This window comes from Notolepis coatsorum (assembly GCF_963971535.1).
Source record: "Notolepis coatsorum genome assembly, chromosome: 7".
In the NCBI taxonomy this organism is placed as follows: Eukaryota; Metazoa; Chordata; class Actinopteri; order Aulopiformes; family Paralepididae; genus Notolepis; species Notolepis coatsorum.
Window position 1 is genome coordinate 159,738,488 of NC_140171.1, and position 21,255 is coordinate 159,759,742.

General features: G+C 49.2%; 1 protein-coding gene across 1 annotated transcript in view; it reads left to right on the top strand.

Moving 5' to 3' along the window:
- LOC311231827 (nucleosome-remodeling factor subunit BPTF-like) overlaps positions 1-21,255 on the top strand; it is a gene marked incomplete at its 5' end in the record, with an annotated part of 142,956 nt that overhangs the window by 117,435 nt on the left and 4,266 nt on the right. The window contains 5 exons of the mRNA XM_084318449.1: positions 5,734-5,959; positions 10,280-10,632; positions 11,891-12,058; positions 12,905-13,097; positions 19,167-19,251. Of these exons, the coding sequence (XP_084174575.1) occupies positions 5,734-5,959; positions 10,280-10,632; positions 11,891-12,058; positions 12,905-13,097; positions 19,167-19,251 (1,025 nt within the window). The remainder of the gene's footprint in view (positions 1-5,733; positions 5,960-10,279; positions 10,633-11,890; positions 12,059-12,904; positions 13,098-19,166; positions 19,252-21,255) is intronic.

Consider the following 21,255-nt stretch of genomic DNA (forward strand, 5'->3'; position numbering starts at 1 on the left):
ATGCGGGTACAGGTCACAGAATTATAGTACAGTGGAGAAGTACAAATACAAATGTAATAAAAAGGCAGTGTAAACAATATAACAATACAATTAACTAGGGCGGCTAGGTGGTGCAGTGGGCAAGGCACTCACCTCCAATGCTGGAGACGCTGGGTTCCAACCCAGCGCTCCACATTGCTATCAGCTTGGCTGGTCGTCCACAGTAATACACATTGGCAGTATTAGGGGGTGGGAAGCTGATGCTCGAGTACCGGAGGGGACACGTGATGCAAGGCTTAGTCCACATTGCAGCCGGCTTGTGGGAGGCATGGCCTAACAGCGTTCGAGACAGGGGAGGGTAGAATTGGACGATACGAAATTGGGATGGGAGAAAAATTGAAAAATGGGAGAAAAAGTGGATCAAAAAAAATAAACAATACAATTAACTCTGGACATGCGCATATGGGCAACAAGGTGCGACATGAGGGTATATTATAGTTATATTTGCCCTACAATAAATATAGTTACAATATATAATCTAATAATCCAATAATCTAAATCTAATCTGATATATGCTGAATGCTAAAATGCTAAATATATGCTCTGATGAAGTATACAGTATTCACATAAGGTGCAGTATGCATAAGGTAAGTATATATTATTATTATATATTAATATTATATAACTATAATATTATTGTCCTTTTACATGGGAGTCAGCTACTAGGTTCCTACTAGTTGGATGTCTGGCAGCAGTCCCTGCCCACTGGAGCCTGATGGCCGCTGGTATGAAGGACTGGCCGAGGCGGTTAGTTGAGTGTCGGGGGGGTATGAGTCTGTGACTGAACGTGCTTCTCATCTTGACTAGCTCGTCGTAGAGTGGGTGGGAGGGGTTCTCCAAGATAGCAGCCAGCTTCTTTCTCATCCCCCTCTCTGCCATCACCTCTAGTCTGACCAGCTCGACTCCCACCACAGAGCTAGCCTTCCTCACCAGCTTGTTCAGTTTGTTGGTGTCCCTCGAGTTGATGTAGCCCCCCCGCGTGTAGCTTTATGCCAAGCAAGCAGTGCAAAAATTTGCCGTAGTGGCATGCAGTAATGCGCCTTTCATTTTCCGCCGCCCAGCGCCCAGGTCGCGCGGAAATAGGCTGTCTATTGCCATTCTCTTTGACAAACTCTAACCTTAACCAGCTCCTTAACAACGCCTAAACTTAACCGTTCTAACCTTAACCAACTCCGAAACAATGCCTAACCTTAACCTTAACCTTAGAAATTATATTGCCATTCTCTTTGACAAACTCTAACCTTAACCAGCTCCTTAACAGCGCCTAAACTTAACCGTTCTAACCTTAACCAACTCCGAAACAATGCCTAACCTTAATCGGCGAAAGAATACACGTTAAAAAAAAATCACGTTAAAAAATATTTTCGATGGGATTCGAACTCGCCAGCAAACAAGCCATAGGATCCACAGCCATGTGTCCTAGCCAATTGAGCTATTTGCTAGATACTGAATAAGGGGCGGTGACTGATATATATTGAGCTCCGCTCGTGTCGCATGCGCGGGCACCTCGCGCGAGCACGCCGGCGCACGCACGCACCTGAGCGAGCACGCCGCCGCCGGTGCACGCACGGTAGCATTTGTCTGAAAAGAAGGGCGCTTTACCGCACTAGCGTGCGGTGACGAATGCGGAAGCATTTTTGCACTGCTTGCTTGGCATTAACGTACAGGCAGCCCCCCCAGCATGCCACAGCATAGAAGAGGACGCTGGCCACTACAGACTGGTAGGATGACTGCAGCAGTCTATTGCAAACATTGAAGGACCTGAGTCTCCTCAGGAAGAACAGCCTGCTCTGTCCCTTCCTGTAGAGCAGTGATTCCCAACCTGGGGTCCGCCAGACCACAGACGATTTTTTATTTATTTTTTTTTATTTAAAAAAATAATTCTTTCAGAGAAATATTTAATTAGCATATTTGTATCATCAGAAGCATGAATAGTCTCTCCACTACAATAACAAATTAAGATAAATAAATAAACATCTAGACATGATTTTTGAACGTTAACAGTAGGCTACCGGGTAGCCGCTAAAACGCGAATCAGTTGACTGTATCACTTTTCGTAGCTAGCCTAGCACGCTAGTTAACTTTCTCGGCTCGTCTGCAGTCAGAGGCGAAAATGTGTGACAAGCGAAAAGGAGATGACGGCAGCTCATCTGCAAAAAAAGTTAGGACCTACAGCAATCGCGAAAATTACATCACCATGGGCTTCACTGAGGGACCAGACAAACGACCTGAGTGTGTGATTTGTGGAGAAAAGTTGGCAAACTCGAGCCTGAAGCCCAGCAAGCTGAAGAGACATCAGGCGTCTAAGCACCCAGAAACCGTTGGGAAGGATCCGGACTTTTTTCGGAGGAAAGAACAGTCTCTCAAGGCGAACAAGCCCGTTGATGTTAGAGTAGCGTGGAGCAGGGGTGGCAGTGATTTACAGAAGGCTACCGAAGCCTCCTTTGAGTGTTCGCTTTTAATTGCAAAAGCAAAGAAACCGCACAATATTGGCGAGCAGCTCATCAAACCAGCCTGCATCAAAATGGTTTAGAAACTGTGCGGCCCACAGGTGGCGGATAAACTAAAATCAGTACCACTCTCGAACAATGTAGTGAAAGACCAAATTGATAAGATGTCAAGTGATTGCGAGCAGCAGCTGTCAGAAAAGCTTAGAAAGGGTCCATTTGCCATACAACTTGATGAAACTACAACTGTCGCAGACAAGGCTGTGCTCATCGTTTATGTGCAGTATATCGAAAATGAGGATCTGAAGCAGGACATTCTCATGTCATGTCAGTCAACCTTACTACCACCACTCGAGGTGAGGATATTTTTACTGCAGTGGATTCTTACTTCATTCAACATAAATGCAAACCGTTCACCATTAGGGCCTGATTTGAGAGGATGAATACAGGATTTGAATATTGGCCAACATTTTGAAATACATATGGTGCAAGATGAGATTTGTTGATTGAAGGCACAAGTCAAAGAAGCATAGTGGGTCTAATTATGATGCATATGCCTGTGTATAAGCAGTTTGTTATTAAAATGACAAAAAAAAGTATTAAAAAGACAAAAAAAAGTATTTTATGGTATTTTATTAGGAGGGGGGTCCAGGAATTTCATCAGAGATGTTTGGGGGTCCCTGGGGGAAAAAAGGTTGGGAACCCCTGCTGTAGAGGGCCTCTGTGTTGTCCGACCTGTCCAGTTTATTGTTCAGGTGTACCCCAAGGAACTTATGAGTCCACCACCTCCCCTCGGATGGTGATGGGAATCGGGGGGGGCCTCTTCTTGCCCCTCCGGAAGTCCACCACCAGCTCCTTGGTCTTACTGGTGTTGAGTTGGAGGTGGTTGCTGTCGCTCCACCCCACGAAGCTCCAAAGACCAACTACAGCCCCCAGATAACGGAGCTCAGTAAAGCAAAACTGTTTGTCTGCATTGCACCCCCGCCCCAACTCAGATTTAGGGTTGATACAACCATCATAATAATATTGTTAATAATAACAATAACAATAATGATGTAATAAATGTAAAAATTATCATTAAAAATACCTGATTATGAGAAATGTTTTTTACGATGCATGGAATATTGTTGATATGGCACACTAGTTACAACTATATTTCAAACAGGCACTTCATGTCAAAAAGGTTGCTGAGCCCTGTGCTAGTTGAATGCAGCTCTGCTCTGCAACACAAGACAACCTAAGGAATGCTGTGTGTGTCATCTGTCGAGTCTCTTCATCTCCACCTGTTCTTCTTGTTTAACTGCCTCTGTCTTCTCTCTATTCTTCATTTCTTTCCATCTCATGTAATTACTTTGTTCATAGTGTGGTGCGCAATATGGGAACTAAGGTTGACCCTGACCTCGTGCGTGCGTGTGCGTGTGTGAGAAAGAGAGGGGGGAGGATTGATGTGCCCCTCCCTTTCCTGTGTATATAATAGTGGCTTCCCACTGTTCTATCTATTTATCTATCTCTCCTCCTCCTCCTCCTCCCTCTGCTGATGAAGAGCACATGTCTTGGACACAAATAAACGCCGGGCTCCTCTGAGAGCAGCCTAACATCTGTTGGACATGTGACCCCATGACATCACTAGCTATCGGTTTACCGGCCACAGGATATGTCCCACCCCTTTACACTTGTGAAATATAGATAATGAATCGTGATTGGAAATTATCATTGGAAATAAATGTTAGATTTCCCATAGAATGGATACTTTAAATTAACATATACAGTAGGGCTGTACCGAATGCTTCGAAGCTTCGATCATAATGTTGACATTCGAATTCTAAATCAACATTCGAATTTTTTATTTTTAATAAAAAAAAATATTTAAAATTTTTATTCTTTTTTTTTGTGTCTATTCAATCTGTTTAAACCAATGGGGGTTTTCTTCACAGTTGCAGTTAAAGATTAGGCTACACTAATATTATACTATACTAGACGAAACTGATGAGTTATATTCATTAAAGAAAGTTGATTTAATAAAAGAAAAAGACTCATTTAATCAGATTAATCACTTTATTCAAATTGAGGATTTAGTTTATAAAAGAAAAATTTGAAGTAAAAAATTTTTTTATAGACATTCGAAGCTTCGTTCGAATACTTCAATCGAAGCTTCGAATGTTAAAAAATTACATTGGGTACAGCCCTAATATACAGTTTAGGTCACTACTTCTATTTTCAAGATATCCTCACAATAAGTGGACTAACAGATACACACTAACAGATACACACTGTGGACTAACAGATGCACACTAACAGATACACACTAACAGATACACACTGTAGACTAACGGATACACACTAACAGATACACACTAACAGATACACACTGTAGACTAACAGATACACACTAACAGATACACACTAACAGATACACACTGTAGACTAACAGATACACACTGTAGACTAACAGATACACACTAACAGATGCACACTGTGGACTAACAGATACACACTAACAGATACACACTAACAGATACACACTGTAGACTAACAGATGCACACTAACAGATACACACTAACAGATACACACTAACAGATACACACTGTAGACTAACAGATACACAACACACATTATACCACAATAAAAAATGTCCACAAGTTGAGTAAATACATTTTTCTCCTTCATTCCCTCAGGGATGTGATTCTGGATATTATGTTGCTCTGATTAATCCCCTCACTCTGATTAATCCCCTCACTCTGAATAATCCCCTCACTCTGAATAATCCCCTCACTCTGATTAATCCCCTCACTCTGATTAATCCCCTCACTCTGAATAATCCCCTCACTCTGATGAATCCCCTCACTCTGATTAATCCCCTCACTCTGAAGAATCCCCTCACTCTGATGAATCCCATCACTCTGATTAATCCCCTCACTCTGATGAATCCCCTCACTCTGATGAATCCCCTCACTCTGAATAATCCCCTCACTCTGATTAATCCCCTCACTCTGATTAATCCCCTCGCTCTGATTAATCCCCTCACTCTGATTAATCCCCTTCCTCTGATTAATCCCCTCACTCTGATGAATCCCCTCACTCTGAATAATCCCCTCACTCTGAATAATCCCCTCACTCTGATTAATCCCCTCACTCTGATGAACCCCCTCAATCTGATGAACCCCCTCACTCTGCTCACTCTCCTCCCTCTGCTCACTCTGCTCACTCTGCTCCCTCTGCTCCCTCTCCCCCCTCTCCCCCCTCCAGGACGATCGTGTGTAACCAGGTGATGAAGTTCATCCTGGACCGGATCGACCGCGACGAGAAGCAGGCGGTGAAGAGGAGGAAGAAGGAGGAGGTGGTGGAGCAGAAGCGCAGGATGGCCAACGCCGGCCGGCTCTCCTCGCTCCTCTACCGGCACAAGGAGGGCCTGAAGACGGAGATCCTCAAGAAGAGAGCCCTGCTGGACAAGGAGCTGCAGCTGGAGACGCAGGTAGGGTGGCCATCTTTATACCCCTGTTCACTGCCCCACGACATCTTTATCACCCTCTTCACTGCCCCACGACATCTTTATAACCCTTTTCACTGCCCCACGACATCTTTATAACCCTGTTCACTGCCCCACGACATCTTTATAACCCTTTTCACTGCCCCACGACATCTTTATACCCCTTTTCACTGCCCCACGACATCTTTATACCCCTTTTCACTGCCCCACGACATCTTTATAACCCCTTTCACTGCCCCACGACATCTTTAGAACCCTTTTCACTGCCCCACGACATCTTTAGAACCCTTTTCACTGCCCCACGACATCTTTATAACCCTTTTCACTGCCCCACGACATCTTTATCACCCTTTTCACTGCCCCACGACATCTTTATCACCCTTTTCACTGCCCCACGACATCTTTATCACCCTTTTCACTGCCCCACGACATCTTTAGAACCCTTTTCACTGCCCCACGACATCTTTAGAACCCTTTTCACTGCCCCACGACATCTTTATAACCCTTTTCACTGCCCCACGACATCTTTATAACCCTTTCACTGCCCCACGACATCGTTATAACCCTTTTCACTGCCCCACGACATCGTTATAACCCTTTTCACTGCCCCACGACATCTTTAGAACCCTTTTCACTGCCCCACGACATGTTTATAACCCTGTTCACTGCCCCACGACATGTTTATAACCCTTCTCACTGCCCCACGACATCTTTAGAACCCTTTTCACTGCCCCACGACATCTTTAGAACCCTTTTCACTGCCCCACGACATCTTTAGAACCCTTTTCACTGCCCCACGACATATTTATAACCCTGTTCACTGCCCCACGACATCTTTAGAACCCCTTTCACTGCCCCACGACATCTTTAGAACCCCTTTCACTGCCCCACGACATATTTATAACCCTGTTCACTGCCCCACGACATCTTTAGAACCCCTTTCACTGCCCCACGACATCTTTAGAACCCCTTTCACTGCCCTACGACATCTTTATAACCCTGTTCACTGCCCCACGACATCTTTATAACCCTTTTCACTGCCCCACGACATCTTTAGAACCCCTTTCACTGCCCCACGACATCTTTATAACCCTGTTCACTGCCCCACGACATCTTTATAACCCTTTTCACTGCCCCACGACATCTTTATAACCCTGTTCACTGCCCCACGACATATTTATAACCCTGTTCACTGCCCCACGACATCTTTAGAACCCCTTTCACTGCCCCACGACATCTTTAGAACCCCTTTCACTGCCCCACGACATCTTTAGAACCCTTTTCACTGCCCCACGACATCTTTAGAACCCCTTTCACTGCCCCACGACATCTTTAGAACCCTTTTCACTGCCCCACGACATCTTTAGAACCCTTTTCACTGCCCCACGACATCTTTAGAACCCTTTTCACTGCCCCACGACATCTTTAGAACCCTGTTCACTGCCCCACGACATCTTTATCACCCTTTTCACTGCCCCACGACATCTTTATCACCCTTTTCACTGCCCCACGACATCTTTATAACCCTTTTCACTGCCCCACGACATCTTTATCACCCTGTTCACTGCCCCACGACATCTTTATAACCCTTTTCACTGCCCCACGACATCTTTAGAACCCTTTTCACTGCCCCACGACATCTTTATAACCCTTTTCACTGCCCCACGACATGTTTATAACCCTTTTCACTGCCCCACGACATCTTTATAACCCTTTTCACTGCCCCACGACATGTTTATAACCCTTTTCACTGCCCCACGACATGTTTATAACCCTTTTCACTGCCCCACGACATCTTTAGAACCTTTTTCACTGCCCCACGACAGCCCTTTAACCCTTTTCACTGCCCTACGACATCTTTATCACCCCTTTCACTGCCCCACGACATCTTTAGAACCTTTTTCACTGCCCCACGACATCTTTATAACCCTGTTCACTGCCCCACGACATCTTTATAACCCTTTTCACTGCCCCACGACAGCCCTTTAACCCTTTTCACTGCCCCACGACATCTTTATAACCCTTTTCACTGCCCCACGACATCTTTATCACCCCTTTCACTGCCCCACGACATCTTTAGAACCTTTTTCACTGCCCCATGACATCTTTATAACCCTTCTCACTGCCCCACGACATCTTTAGAACCCTTTTCACTGCCCCACGACATCTTTATAACCCTTTTCACTGCCCCACGACATCTTTATCACCCCTTTCACTGCCCCATGACATCTTTATACCCCTTTTCACTGCCCCACGACATCTTTATAACCCCTTTCACTGCCCCACGACATCTTTATAACCCTTTTCACTGCCCCACGACATCTTTAGAACCCTTTTCACTGCCCCACGACTTCTTTATAACCCTTTTCACTGCCCCACGACATCTTTATAACGCTTTTCACTGCCCCACGACATCTTTATAACCCTTCTCACTGCCCCACGACATCTTTATAACCCCTTTCACTGCCCCACGACATCTTTATAACCCTTTTCACTGCCCCACAACATCGTTATAACCCTTTTCACTGCCCCACGACTTCTTTATAACCCTTTTCACTGCCCCACGACATCTTTAGAACCTTTTTCACTGCCCCACGACATCTTTATAACCCTTTTCACTGCCCCATGACATCTTTATAACCCTTTTCACTGCCCCTGACCATGATGGCTATGATAACGTTAGTAGCTAAAGCCACTGCATGTCAACAAGTCGATTCGATTGAGGAAGTCGAGAAGGTACCACACGCTAAACCGTCCCCGGACCCCACAACCTAGTGTTAGATTCAGATCAATCAGCCAGTATCACGTCTCCGTCTGTTTGGCTTGTGTTCTCATTTCCATCCACTGACTTTGCATTGTGTATTTGATTCTCCCGACGTCTCCTCATACTGGCTGATAAAACCCTTATCATTCCCCGTTAGTGCAACCCGCAACCATAATAATTCTCCACCTTCGTAAGAATTCGACACCTTGACAGCATGATACCTTTCTTGGAAGAGTGTTGTTTATTAAATAAACAGAACCTCATAATCAGATGTTATCAAATTGTATTGTCCTTTCTATCGTCCTTCTGCTATTCAGTCCAATAGTAGTGGTCAGGCCTGGTCGTTAGCCAAAACCCTCCTCATGTTAGCCGAAGCTAATGATGATGTGGCATCTCCCCCCCCCCCCTCTGTGATGAGAGGAGGGAGCTCAAAGTCTCTGATGGTGTCTTCTCTCCTGTGTGATCTCAGTCCTAGTCAGATTGTAGTCTGCCCTTAGTCTCAGTCTGCCTTACACCCGGAAACACTGTTAGATTTATAGGACCTCCGTCATAGCAACGACGGCCCGCCCCTCTTCTGGTTGTCATGTGCCGTTGCCATGACAACAGCGTTAACCTTTAAACACATTAAAACATTTAATTACTGTCAAACCCCCCCATAACTCTGCTCTCTGTCTCCTGTGCCCGCCGTTATCAGCTTGTTGATGTTCTTGATCGGAATGTAAACACCCCGCTCGCTCAGTGTGGTGCTCACACTGACTCCTGCTCGCTCTGAACCACCAGCATGCACATTTCGACCTCTCTGACCTGGCACCGTTAGATGCGGTCATCTCCCCCAATCTATACATCACATACATTGAAAAACACCCAATTTCTCTCACTAGTATAGACAGTGTGTGAATTACATTAATCCCACAATTACTCAACTGCACTCAATATTTAACTACCAATGCTAGTCTAAATAAATGTAGACAGACAATGTACGTATTTAAAAAAAAATAATAATAATAATAATAATAATAATAATAATAATAATAATAATAATAATAATAATAATAATAATAATAATAATGCAATAAAAGTCTGAAAATGAAGGGATTATGTCCATGAGTGTCATTTTTAGAAATTAAGGCCTGCCTCTTATATAAGCCTCTCTAATAAAGGCCTGGTGCTCTTTGCAGCTGAGGTAAATAGAAGACCCGTCCTATATTTGAGGATTTACGGTAGTTATCATACTGCATACTTATAATGGACTTTCATATGGAAATATGTCCAATCATAGCCACGTTTAATAACGTTTGTAATAAACCAAACCGTTTGTAATAAACCAAACCGTTTGTAAATCGGTAGAAATTTGAGCAAGCTATGGTTATTTCAATAGTACATGCACCACAGACATTCATGTTATGAGTGGGCCTGTGGCAAGATGGCCGCCGGTGAACTACGCTGGACACTCCGCCTTGCACCATCCAGTTATATATGTCTATGCTTCAAAACACCAGGCTCACTATAACCCACCTCGCTCTCTCCCTCCCTGCCACCAGGAGGAGCTGAAGAGGGACCTGCTGCGGCTGAGGAAGGAGAAGGAGAGGGCCCAGGCCGCAGCCCACCAGGCCGCCGTGGTCGCCCAGCAGCAGCAACAGCAGCAGCAGCAGCTGGCCCTGAGCCACGCGCACCGCGCCCCCACCCCCGCCCCCCACCACCACCACCACCACCTCACCACGGCCTGCGGGACCACCGCCTCCACGCTGCACAAGAGGAAGCGCGACGAGGAGCGCGAGACGCCGGTGTCGCCCAAGTCCAAGAAGAAGAAGATGATCTCCACCACGAGCAGCAAGGACAACCGGAAGGACACCAAGCTCTACTGCGTCTGCAAGACGCCCTACGACGAGACCAAGTACGTGTCCTCTGTCTGTCCCTACGACGAGACCAAGTACGTGTCCTCTGTCTGTCCCTACGATGAGACCAAGTACGTGTCCTCTGTCTGTCCCTACGACGAGACCAAGTACGTGTCCTCTGTCTGTCCCTACGACGAGACCAAGTACGTGTCCTCTGTCTGTCCCTACGACGAGACCAAGTACCTGTCTGTCCCTACGACGAGACCAAGTACGTGACCTCTGTCTGTCCCTACGACGAGAGACCAAGTACCTGTCTGTCCCTACGACGAGAGACCAAGTACCTGTCTGTCCCTACGACGAGAGACCAAGTACCTGTCTGTCCCTACGACGAGACCAAGTACCTGTCTGTCCCTACGACGAGACCAAGTACGTGTCCTCTGTCTGTCCCTACGACGAGACCAAGTACGTGACCTCTGTCTGTCCCTACGACGAGAGACCAAGTACCTGTCTGTCCCTACGACGAGAGACCAAGTACCTGTCTGTCCCTACGACGAGAGACCAAGTACCTGTCTGTCCCTACGACGAGACCAAGTACCTGTCTGTCCCTACGACGAGACCAAGTACCTGTCTGTCCCTACGACGAGACCAAGTACCTGTCTGTCCCTACGACGAGACCAAGTACGTGTCTGTCCCTACGACGAGACCAAGTACGTGTCTGTCCCTACGACGAGACCAAGTACGTGTCCTCTGTCTGTCCCTACGACGAGACCAAGTACCTGTCTGTCCCTACGATGAGACCAAGTACCTGTCTGTCCCTACGACGAGACCAAGTACCTGTCCTCAGTCTGTGGTAGTGAAAGGGTTAACCTTCTGTAGTGTGGTAGTGAAAGGTTAACCTCCTGTAGTGTGGTAGTGAAAGGTTAACCTTTGTAGTGTGGTAGTGAAAGGTTAACCTGTAGTGTGGTAGTTAAAGGCAGTGAAAGGGTTAACCTTCTGTAGTGTGGTAGTGAAAGGGTTAACCTCCTGTAGTGTGGTAGTGAAAGGGTTATCCTTCTGTAGTGTGGTAGTGAAAGGTTAACCTGTAGTGTGGTAGTTAAAGGCAGTGAACGGGTTAACCTTCTGTAGTGTGGTAGTGAAAGGGTTAACCTTCTGTAGTGTGGCAGTGAAAGGTTAACCTCCTGTAGTGTGGTAGTGAAAGCTGAACCTCCTGTAGTGTGGTAGTGAAAGGTTAACCTCCTGTAGTGTGGTAGTGAAAGGTTAACCTCCTGTAGTGTGGTAGTGAAAGGGTTAAGAGCATGACGGTGTCCCTCTCTCCAGGTTCTACATCGGCTGTGACCTCTGCACCAACTGGTACCACGGCGACTGTGTGGGCGTCACGGAGAAGGAGGCCAAGAAGATGGACGACTACATCTGCACTGAGTGCAGGCGAGCTCAGGAGGGGGAGGAGCTTTACTGCATCTGCCGCACGCCCTACGACGAGTCCCAGTGAGTACCATGCCAAGCTAACCCTCCCTCCTCTAACCAGACCATGCCAAGCTAACCCCCCCCTCCCTCTCCCTCCTCTAACCAGACCATGCCAAGCTAACCCCCCTCCCTCCCTCTCTCTCCTCTAACCAGACCATGCCAAGCTAACCCCCCTCCCTCCCTCTCTCTCCTCTAACCAGACCATGCCAAGCTAACCCCCCCTCCCTCTCCCTCTCTCTCCTCTAACCAGACCATGCCAAGCTAACCCCCCCTCCCTCTCCCTCGCCCTCCTCTAACCAGACCATGCCAAGCTAACCCTCCCTCTCCCTCCTCTAACCAGACCATGCCAAGCTAACCCCCCCTCCCTCTCCCTCCTCTAACCAAACCATGCCAAGCTAACCCCCCCTCCCTCTCCCTCTCCCTCCTCTAACCAGACCATGCCAAGCTAACCCCCCTCCCTCCCTCTCTCTCCTCTAACCAGACCATGCCAAGCTAACCCTCCCTCCTCTAACCAGACCATGCCAAGCTAACCCTCCCCTCCCTCCTCTAACCAGACCATGCCAAGCTAACCCTCCCCTCCCTCCTCTAACCAGACCATGCCAAGCTAACCCTCCCTCCTCTAACCAGACCATGCCAAGCTAACCCTCCCCTCCCTCCTCTAACCAGACCATACCAAGTTAACCCTCCCTCCTCTAACCAGACCATGCCAAGTTAACCCCCCCTCCCTCTCCCTCTAACCAGACCATGCCAAGTTAACCCCCCCTCCCTCTCCCTCTAACCAGACCATGCCAAGTTAACCCCCCCTCCCTCTCCCTCTAACCAGACCATGCCAAGTTAACCCCCCCTCCCTCCCTCCTCTCCTCCCAGGTTCTACATCGGCTGCGACCGCTGCCAGAACTGGTACCACGGCCGCTGTGTGGGCATCCTGCAGAGCGAGGCCAACCACATCGACCAGTACGTGTGTCCGCAGTGCCAGTCCACCGAGGACGCCATGACGGTCCTCACGCCGCTCACCGACAAGGACCGCGACGGCCTGAGGAGGATCCTGCGCTCACTACAGGTACGGTGGCCTGGAGGCTCAGCTCACTACAGGTACGGTGGCCTGGAGGCTCAGCTCACTGCAGGTACGGTGGCCTGGAGGCTCAGCTCACTGCAGGTACGGTGGCCTGGAGGCTCAGCTCACTGCAGGTACGGTGGCCTGGAGGCTCAGCTCACTGCAGGTACGGTGGCCTGGAGGCTCAGCTCACTGCAGGTACGGTGGCCTGGAGGCTCAGCTCACTGCAGGTACGGTGGCCTGGAGGCTCAGCTCACTGCAGGTACGGTGGCCTGGAGGCTCAGCTCACTGCAGGTACGGTGGCCTGGAGGCTCAGCTCACTGCAGGTACGGTGGCCTGGAGGCTCAGCTCACTGCAGGTACGGTGGCCTGGAGGCTCAGCTCACTGCAGGTACGGTGGCCTGGAGGCTCAGCTCACTGCAGGTACGGTGGCCTGGAGGCTCAGCTCACTGCAGGTACGGTGGCCTGGAGGCTCAGCTCACTACAGCCTGGAGGGTAGCAGAGTCTAGAAACAACATCTCCTCCTTTATCTTTCACCATCTGTCTTAATCAAGCAGAGATGCATGAAAGCCTCATCCTATAGTGATGTCATCATCAATGACGGACATTCATAAAGCTGCTGTGACATCATTCATGTTTTTTCTAGGGCTGTCAGTTTATCGCGTTAATTAGATTAATTAATTACACAGCAAATTATCGCGTTGTGAAAATTAACTCAAAATTAATAATAAAAAAAATATTTCAAAAATGTTTTTTAATATATATATATATTTTCTTTATCTCAAGAACGTAGAATAAACATTTACAAACTTTTATTTTAAATGGTCCATTTGCATGTTCTTGGTATCTGATTCTAGGGACATCTATGGATCTCAGGGAATGTATTCCAGTGTCAGAAATACTGTGTCTGTTACTAGGCTTTTTTCTCTGGTCTGCATCCCTCTCATTCACGCCCCCGAAGCAAGATGGCGCCTGTGTCGGCCAGCCGTCGGCCTCGTCGGTACTGTCCGCTTAGTCTCCTGCTTGTTATTACTCTGCTTCTATGTATCTTCTGCCGGGACGTCTCCACTCTATTGGTTTATGATCGACAAGCTCTTTTAAACCTAAGAGCCTTCAGCGAAACGCTGTCATCACATTGTTTGGGCGAGAAAGTGACAAGTCTCCCCCCGTTCTCCTGAACATCCCTGCTCACCTACGACGCCCTCCCTGTGCCTCCTTACGTAAAAAACGTTACAGGAGAAGGGGAAAACCAGGCGGTGTACACGTCAAAATCAAGGCCTACCTGCTGGCCTCCTCGTCCAGGATCAACGTCGGTCCCCTCTATGATGGATGATATCTCCCTGCAGCCCAACGCTCTTTGCTCCCCAGAGACCGCTGGCTCTGTGCTGTTTCCCCCGAGCCCCTGCTGCCACTTTCGGGACCGGGACTGTCTGCCGTCGCCCCCTCGCCTGGCCCTGCTCCTCTTGGGCCGACGCGGGACCCCCCGCATCATCGCTGTATTCCACGGGCCTGCAGGCCGAGCGGTGGTGTGTGTTTTGATGTCCTTCGGCGGCTGGAGCGCGCCCCACCGCCGGCTAGCCCAGAGCTAAACTTCCACTTAGCCCTGTTGAATGCTAGGTTGATAGCCAACAAGACGTTCATTATAAACGACTTCTTCACCTCCCGTGGCCTGGATTTCATGTTCATTACCGAGACGTGGCTCCAAGTTGGCGAGCTACTGCCGCTCTCCGAACTTCTCCCCCCCGACTGCACTTTCTTCAACACCCCTCGCCCCTCGGGCAGAGGGGGTGGAATAGCCTCGGTGTTCAAATCCACTCTCCACTGCCGCCTCTCACAGCCGGCAGCGAAGTTCAATCTTTTGAACTAAGCTTGTCATCCGTCGTGTTCTGCGCCGTCATATACCGCCCGCCTAAATACAAGAAGGACTTTTTAAATGACTTCATGGACTTCCTCTCCGGACTGATGGTTAGATACGATCACATTCTCCTATGCGGCGATTTTAATATCCATGTGTGTTGCCAATCACATCCCCTGTCGCGAGATTTCCTAAATCTCATTGACTCTTTCAACCTCACCCAATCTGTCACAGCACCAACGCATGAAAAAGGACACACACTTGATCTCGTCCTGTCATTTGGACTATCTGTCAATATAATTGACATATGTGCTGCTGCTTTTTCTGACCACTCGCCTATTGTTTTCTCCACTAAAATCCCTTGCTCTGCTATTTCCCCTCATGTACCTACAAAAACATCCTGCACGTTTACCTCTGACACCGCTGCCCACTTTTCTGATGCCTTCTCCAGCTCCCCAATATGTGTCCTAAATGCAAACAGTGTCCCAAATATCGATGACTATCTCTCCATGTTCAACGAGTCATGCACCGATATTTTAATTACTGTAGCACCTTTTAAAACTAAACGCATAAAACCCCTCCCCACACCCTGGCTAAATGAATCCACGCGTACTCTTAGATGTGCATGTAGACGTGCCGACAGGAAATGGAGGAAGGACAGGTTGCATGTCTCCCTCCAAATCCTACACAGCATTCTGTCCATCTACCAAACAGCTGTCAAAATTGCAAAAACAACTTACATTTCTAACCTAGTCACAACGAATTCAAATAAACCCCAGGCCTTGTTCAAAGTCCTAAACTCCCTCATCAACCCCTGTGCCACTCCCTCTGTCGTACCTTCATTAGCTCTATGTGAAGGCTTCCAAAAAATTTTCATCAGCAAAGTCTCTGCCCTCAGATCTCTCTCCCCCTTGCCCCCCCCCACCCCCCTCCTCCCCCCCCCCCCCCCCCCACCCACTGCCTGCTGTTTTTGACCAGTTTGCCCCGGTCTCCCTCTCCTCCCTTTCCGATGCCATTAAACACCTGCGACCAACAAATTGCCCCTCAGACGCACTCCCCTCGCGCATCCTAAAGGAAGTACCTGACCCTGTCCTCCTCGCATTATTACCTCTACTAAACGCCTGCCTCAGCACTGGATGTGTCCCGGCTGCCTATTCTTTATTCCCAGCGGAAGAGTGCTGCCGAGTGCTTCCGCGTTTTCCCTGATTGGCTGCGACACGCCCCGCGGCAGTGCGGCAGCCGCAGAGCGGAGCGGCAGAGCTTGCGGCATTATGTAGCCGTAATCCCCGATGTTTTTCATTCGACGCTTAGCTCAACTGGTATGCCGCCGTGCTGTGGATCCTGCGGTCCGTTGGTGACAAGTTCGATTCCCTTCAATTTTTTTTATTTTTTTTTATTTTAACTTGCATTCTTTCGCCGGTTAAGTTTAGGCATGTTGAATGAATGAATTAATGAAAACTTTATTTAACAGATTGCAGAATGGGTACAATACAGTACGGCTCAATACATACAATTGTTAAGGGTAAATGTTAACTTTAAGCATTGTTTCGGAGTTGGTTATGGTTAAGGTTAGGCATTGTTTCGGAGTTGGTTAAGGTTAGAAGGGTTAAGTTTAGGCGCTGTTAAGGAGCTGGTTAAGGTTAGAGTTTGTCTTAGAGAATGGCAATAGACAGCCTATTTCCGCACTGCCGCTCTCTCGCGCTGCAGCGGTCACATGGGCGTCGCAGCCAATCAGGGAAAACGCGGAAGCACGTGACGCACTCTTCCGCTGGGAATAAGCTACACGCGTCCCGGCTGCCTTCAAGCACGCTGTGGTCCAGCCCCGGATAAAGAAGCCCAACCTCGATCCCTCTGTCTTTGCCAATTTTAGACCCATCTCACAATTACCATTTTTATCAAAAATCCTGGAGCGCATAGTCTACATACAGCTACAATCATTCCTTGAACACAACAACATCCATGATAAATTCCAATCTGGCTTTAAACCACGACACAGCACTGAAACGGCCCTCCTCCGTGTCTTAAACGACCTGATTTCAGCTGCTGATGCAGGTAACTCATCCCTACTACTACTCCTTGACCTCACAGCCGCCTTTGATACGGTAGATCACCACATCCTCTTAGCTCGCCTCGAGCATTACGTAGGCCTTAGGGGCCCCGTCTTAGACTGGTTCCGGTCCTACTTAAGTAATAGGACCTTCTCTGTCCAACTTGGTGACTTCACTTCCTCTGTGTCCCCCCTCACCTGTGGGGTGCCCCAAGGCTCGATATTGGGTCCCACTCTCTTCCTCCTATATATACTCCCCCTAGGCCAGATCTTGGCAAAACATAACACCACTACTTGACTGCCTGGCAGAAATCAAGTGCTGGATGTCTGAAAACTCCCTGACATTAAACGAAGGGAAAACCGAGGTCATTGTTTTTAATAGTGCCCCCCCCCACCCCCCTCATTGACGCACTTGGTCCCCTGGGTCCAAACCTCTCCACCTCTGTCAGGAACCTCGGGGTCATCTTCGACAGCAATTTAAAATTTGACAAACAGGTCAGCGCCGTAGTCAAAAACTGTTTTTACCACCTCAGACTCCTGGCGAAGACAAAGGCATACCTCTCCCAAAGTAACCTAGAGACGGTGATACATGCCTTTGTCACCACTCGCCTCGACTACTGCAATGCCCTTTACACAGGCATCGACAAATCCCTGCTTCGCCGCCTACAACTGGTGCAGAACGCAGCCGCGCGCCTCCTCAAAAAAACATGAACATATCATCCCAGTTTTGGCCTCGCTCCACTGGCTGCCTGTCCGCTTTAGGATCTATTTTAAATTAGCCCTAAGGGTGGTTTCACACTCACTGCTCTGTGTCGAATCAGAGCCGGCTCGCATCAGAAAATGGTGTGTCTGTCTGAGTGAGAACGCTGTCCCCCGTCCCCGCCCCCCGCTGATTCGTCCCCGGGGGCGCTGAACCTGGACCGCTGAAATAGGTGGTCTCAGGTGTGCGCTGAGTGGGGGCGGTTAGGCCTGGCAATTTTGTTTGCCATTGCTATGTCTATACATTGTTCAATGCATTTATTTCTATAGACCAGTGGTGCCCAACCAGTCGGCCGTGGTCGACCAGTAGATCAATGACATGCAATATAATTGCCACAAGCGATGGGATAATGTTAGCTTCTGAACAGGCTAGCTAACTAGCGTTTAGCCATTAGCCATTGCTGTATACTATACTTTCTTGTTCGAATGCATTTATTTCTATTAGACCAGTGGTGCCCAACCAGTCGGCCGTGGTCGACCAGTAGATCGCTCAAACCGCTCAAAAGCGGACTCTACAACACCATCCATTCGTGATAAAATGGGGTGGGTTATATTGACAAGGCTTGACAACAGAGGTTCAAATATAACTTCATATTTATTGGCAATTTGTTCATTTTATATCAACATCCAGAGTCCGCAGTCGTGTTAAGACATTCCCGTTTACATTTTCGGTCGACCAGTAGATCAATGACATTCAATATAATCAATGCGAGCAATGTTACTAGTATGTTGCATGTAGTAACGTTAGCGTTAGCCGTTAGCTTAGCGTTATTGTTAACCCTGCAAAACGATCAAAAGCGGACTCTACAACAGAGTTCCATTCGTGAGAAAAGGGGGGTGGGTTATATTGACAAGGCTTGACAACAGAGGTTCAAATATAACTTCATATTTATTAGTTATTTGTTTCTTTATATCAACATCCATTCTCCAGTCTCCGTGTGAACACTTCCTGTGTTTACATTTCGAGCGTGACATCATCGACTACGGCAAGCTTACAAGCTCAAAACGCAAACCGTAAACAAAACCCAGAGCGCACCCAGACTGAAGTGTGTACACAAACTAGAGGGGGGAGAGGGGGGGGGGGGGGAGTTCGGATCAGATCTCGGAACGGGCAGAACGGAATGAAATAGAAACGAATAGAGTGAGTGAGAAAGGGCCCTAAATGTTTTTAAATCACTAAATGGCACGGCTCCTCCCTATCTGTCCGAACTCCTGCACCGCCACACTCAATGGCACTCACACTCACTCTCTCTCTCTCTCTCTCTCTCTCTCCCCCCCCCCTCTCTCTCTCTCTCTCTTTCTCTCTCTCTCTCCCCCCCCCCTCTCTCTCTCTCTCTCTGTCTCTCTCTGTCTCTCTCTGTCTCTCTCTTCTCTCTCTCTCTCTCTCTCTCTCTCTCTCTCTCTCTCTCTCTCAGGCACATAAGATGGCGTGGCCCTTCTTGGAGCCAGTCGACTCAAACGACGCCCCCGACTACTACAGGGTGATCAAGGAGCCAATGGGTGAGTGATCTGACTGAACATGTGATCTGACTGAACATGTGATCTGACTGAACATGTGATCTGACTGAACATGTGATCTGCCTGAACATGTGATCTGACTGAACATGTGATCTGACTGAACATGTGATCTGACTGAACATGTGATCTGCCTGAACATGTGATCTGACTGAACATGTGATCTGACTGAACATGTGATCTGCCTGAACATGTGATCTGCCTGAACATGTGATCTGACTGAACATGTGATCTGACTGAACATGTGATCTGACTGAACATGTGATCTGACTGAACATGTGATCTGACTGAACATGTGATCTGACTGAACATGTGATCTGACTGAACATGTGATCTGACTGAACATGTGATCGATCTGACTGAACATGTGATCGATCTGACTGAACATGTGATCTGACTGAACATGTGATCTGACTGAACATGTGATCTGACTGAACATGTGATCTGACTGAACATGTGATCTGACTGAACATGTGATCTGACTGAACATGTGATCTGACTGACGTCACCTCCTCCCTCGCAGTGCAGACAGACAGCGGGTGAAGTGTCGCTCCATAGAGAGCACTGATGATGCAATCCATGACTTTTACTGAGCGACTTAGACGTCATCTGGGCTCGTCATCCGTAGATGAGACCAATTTAGATCAATACAACATGGAGTCAAGTATGTAGTATATATTTGACTCCATGTTGTATACTGGACTGAGACACACAGCCCCCCCCCCCCTCCTCCCTGCCAGGGTTAACACACAGCCCCCCCCCCCTCCCCCCCCCCCCCCCCAGGGTTAACACACAGCCCCCCCCCCCCTCCCCCCCCCCCAGGGTTAACACACAGCCCCCCTCCCCCCCCCCAGGGTTAACACACAGCCCCCCCCCCCCCCCCAGGGTTAACACACAGCCCCCCCCCCCCTCCCCCCCCCCCAGTGTTAACACACAGCCCCCCCCCCCCTCCCCCCCCCCCCCCAGTGTTAACACACAGCCCCTCCCCCCCCCCCAGTGTTAACACACAGCCCCTCCCCCCCCCCAGTGTTAACACACAGCCCCCCCCCCCTCCCCCCCCCCCAGTGTTAACACACAGCCCCTCCCCCCCCCCAGTGTTAACACACAGCCCCTCCCCCCCCCCCAGGGTTAACACACAGCCCCCCCCCCCCCCCCCTCCTCCTCCCTGACAGGGTTAACACACAGCCCCCCCCCCAGGGTTAACACACAGCGGGGGGGCAGGAGAGGAAGCCCTCCAACTCAGATCAAACTGTAATGTAAATGGAGACTTGCGTCAACGGAGCCTTTTTGAACTTCCACACAAACAAACCGTTAATGAGCTGGAAGGTGTGTGGGTGGGGGTGTGGGTGGGGGGGGTGGGGGTGGGTGTGTGTGCGTGTGGGGGGGAGGGGGTGTGTGGGGGAGGGGGTGGGTGTGTGTGCGTGTGGGGGGGAGGGGGTGTGTGGGGGAGGGGGTGGGTGTGTGTGCGTGTGGGGGGGAGGGGGTGTGGGGGGGAGGGGGGTGTGGGGGGGAGGGGGTGTGTGGGTGGGGGAGGGGGTGTGTGTTTGGGGGAGGGGGTGTGTGGGGGAGGGGGTTGTGTGTTTGGGGGAGGGGGTGTGTGGGGGAGGGGGTGTGTGTTTGGGGGAGGGGGTGTGTGTTTGGGGGAGGGGGTGTGTGTGGCTCTGGAGGTTTTCTGAAATGGGATCTGATGAAGAAGAAGAAGGAGAGCTTTGATTTGGGCCGTGAGGTTTCTCTAGCTCCCTGGCCGGCTGGGTGGGGGGGGTTAAGGCTGGGTGGGGGGGAGTTAAGGCTGGGTGGGGGGGGGGTTAAGGCTGGGTGGGGGGGGTTAAGGCTGGGTGGGGGGGAGGTTAAGGCTGGTGGGGGGGGGGGGTTAAGGCTGGTGGGGGGAGGTTAAGGCTGGGTGGGGGGGGGTTAAGGCTGGTGGGGGAGGTTAAGGCTGGGTGGGGGGGGGTTAAGGCTGGTGGGGGGGGGTTAAGGCTGGGTGGGGGG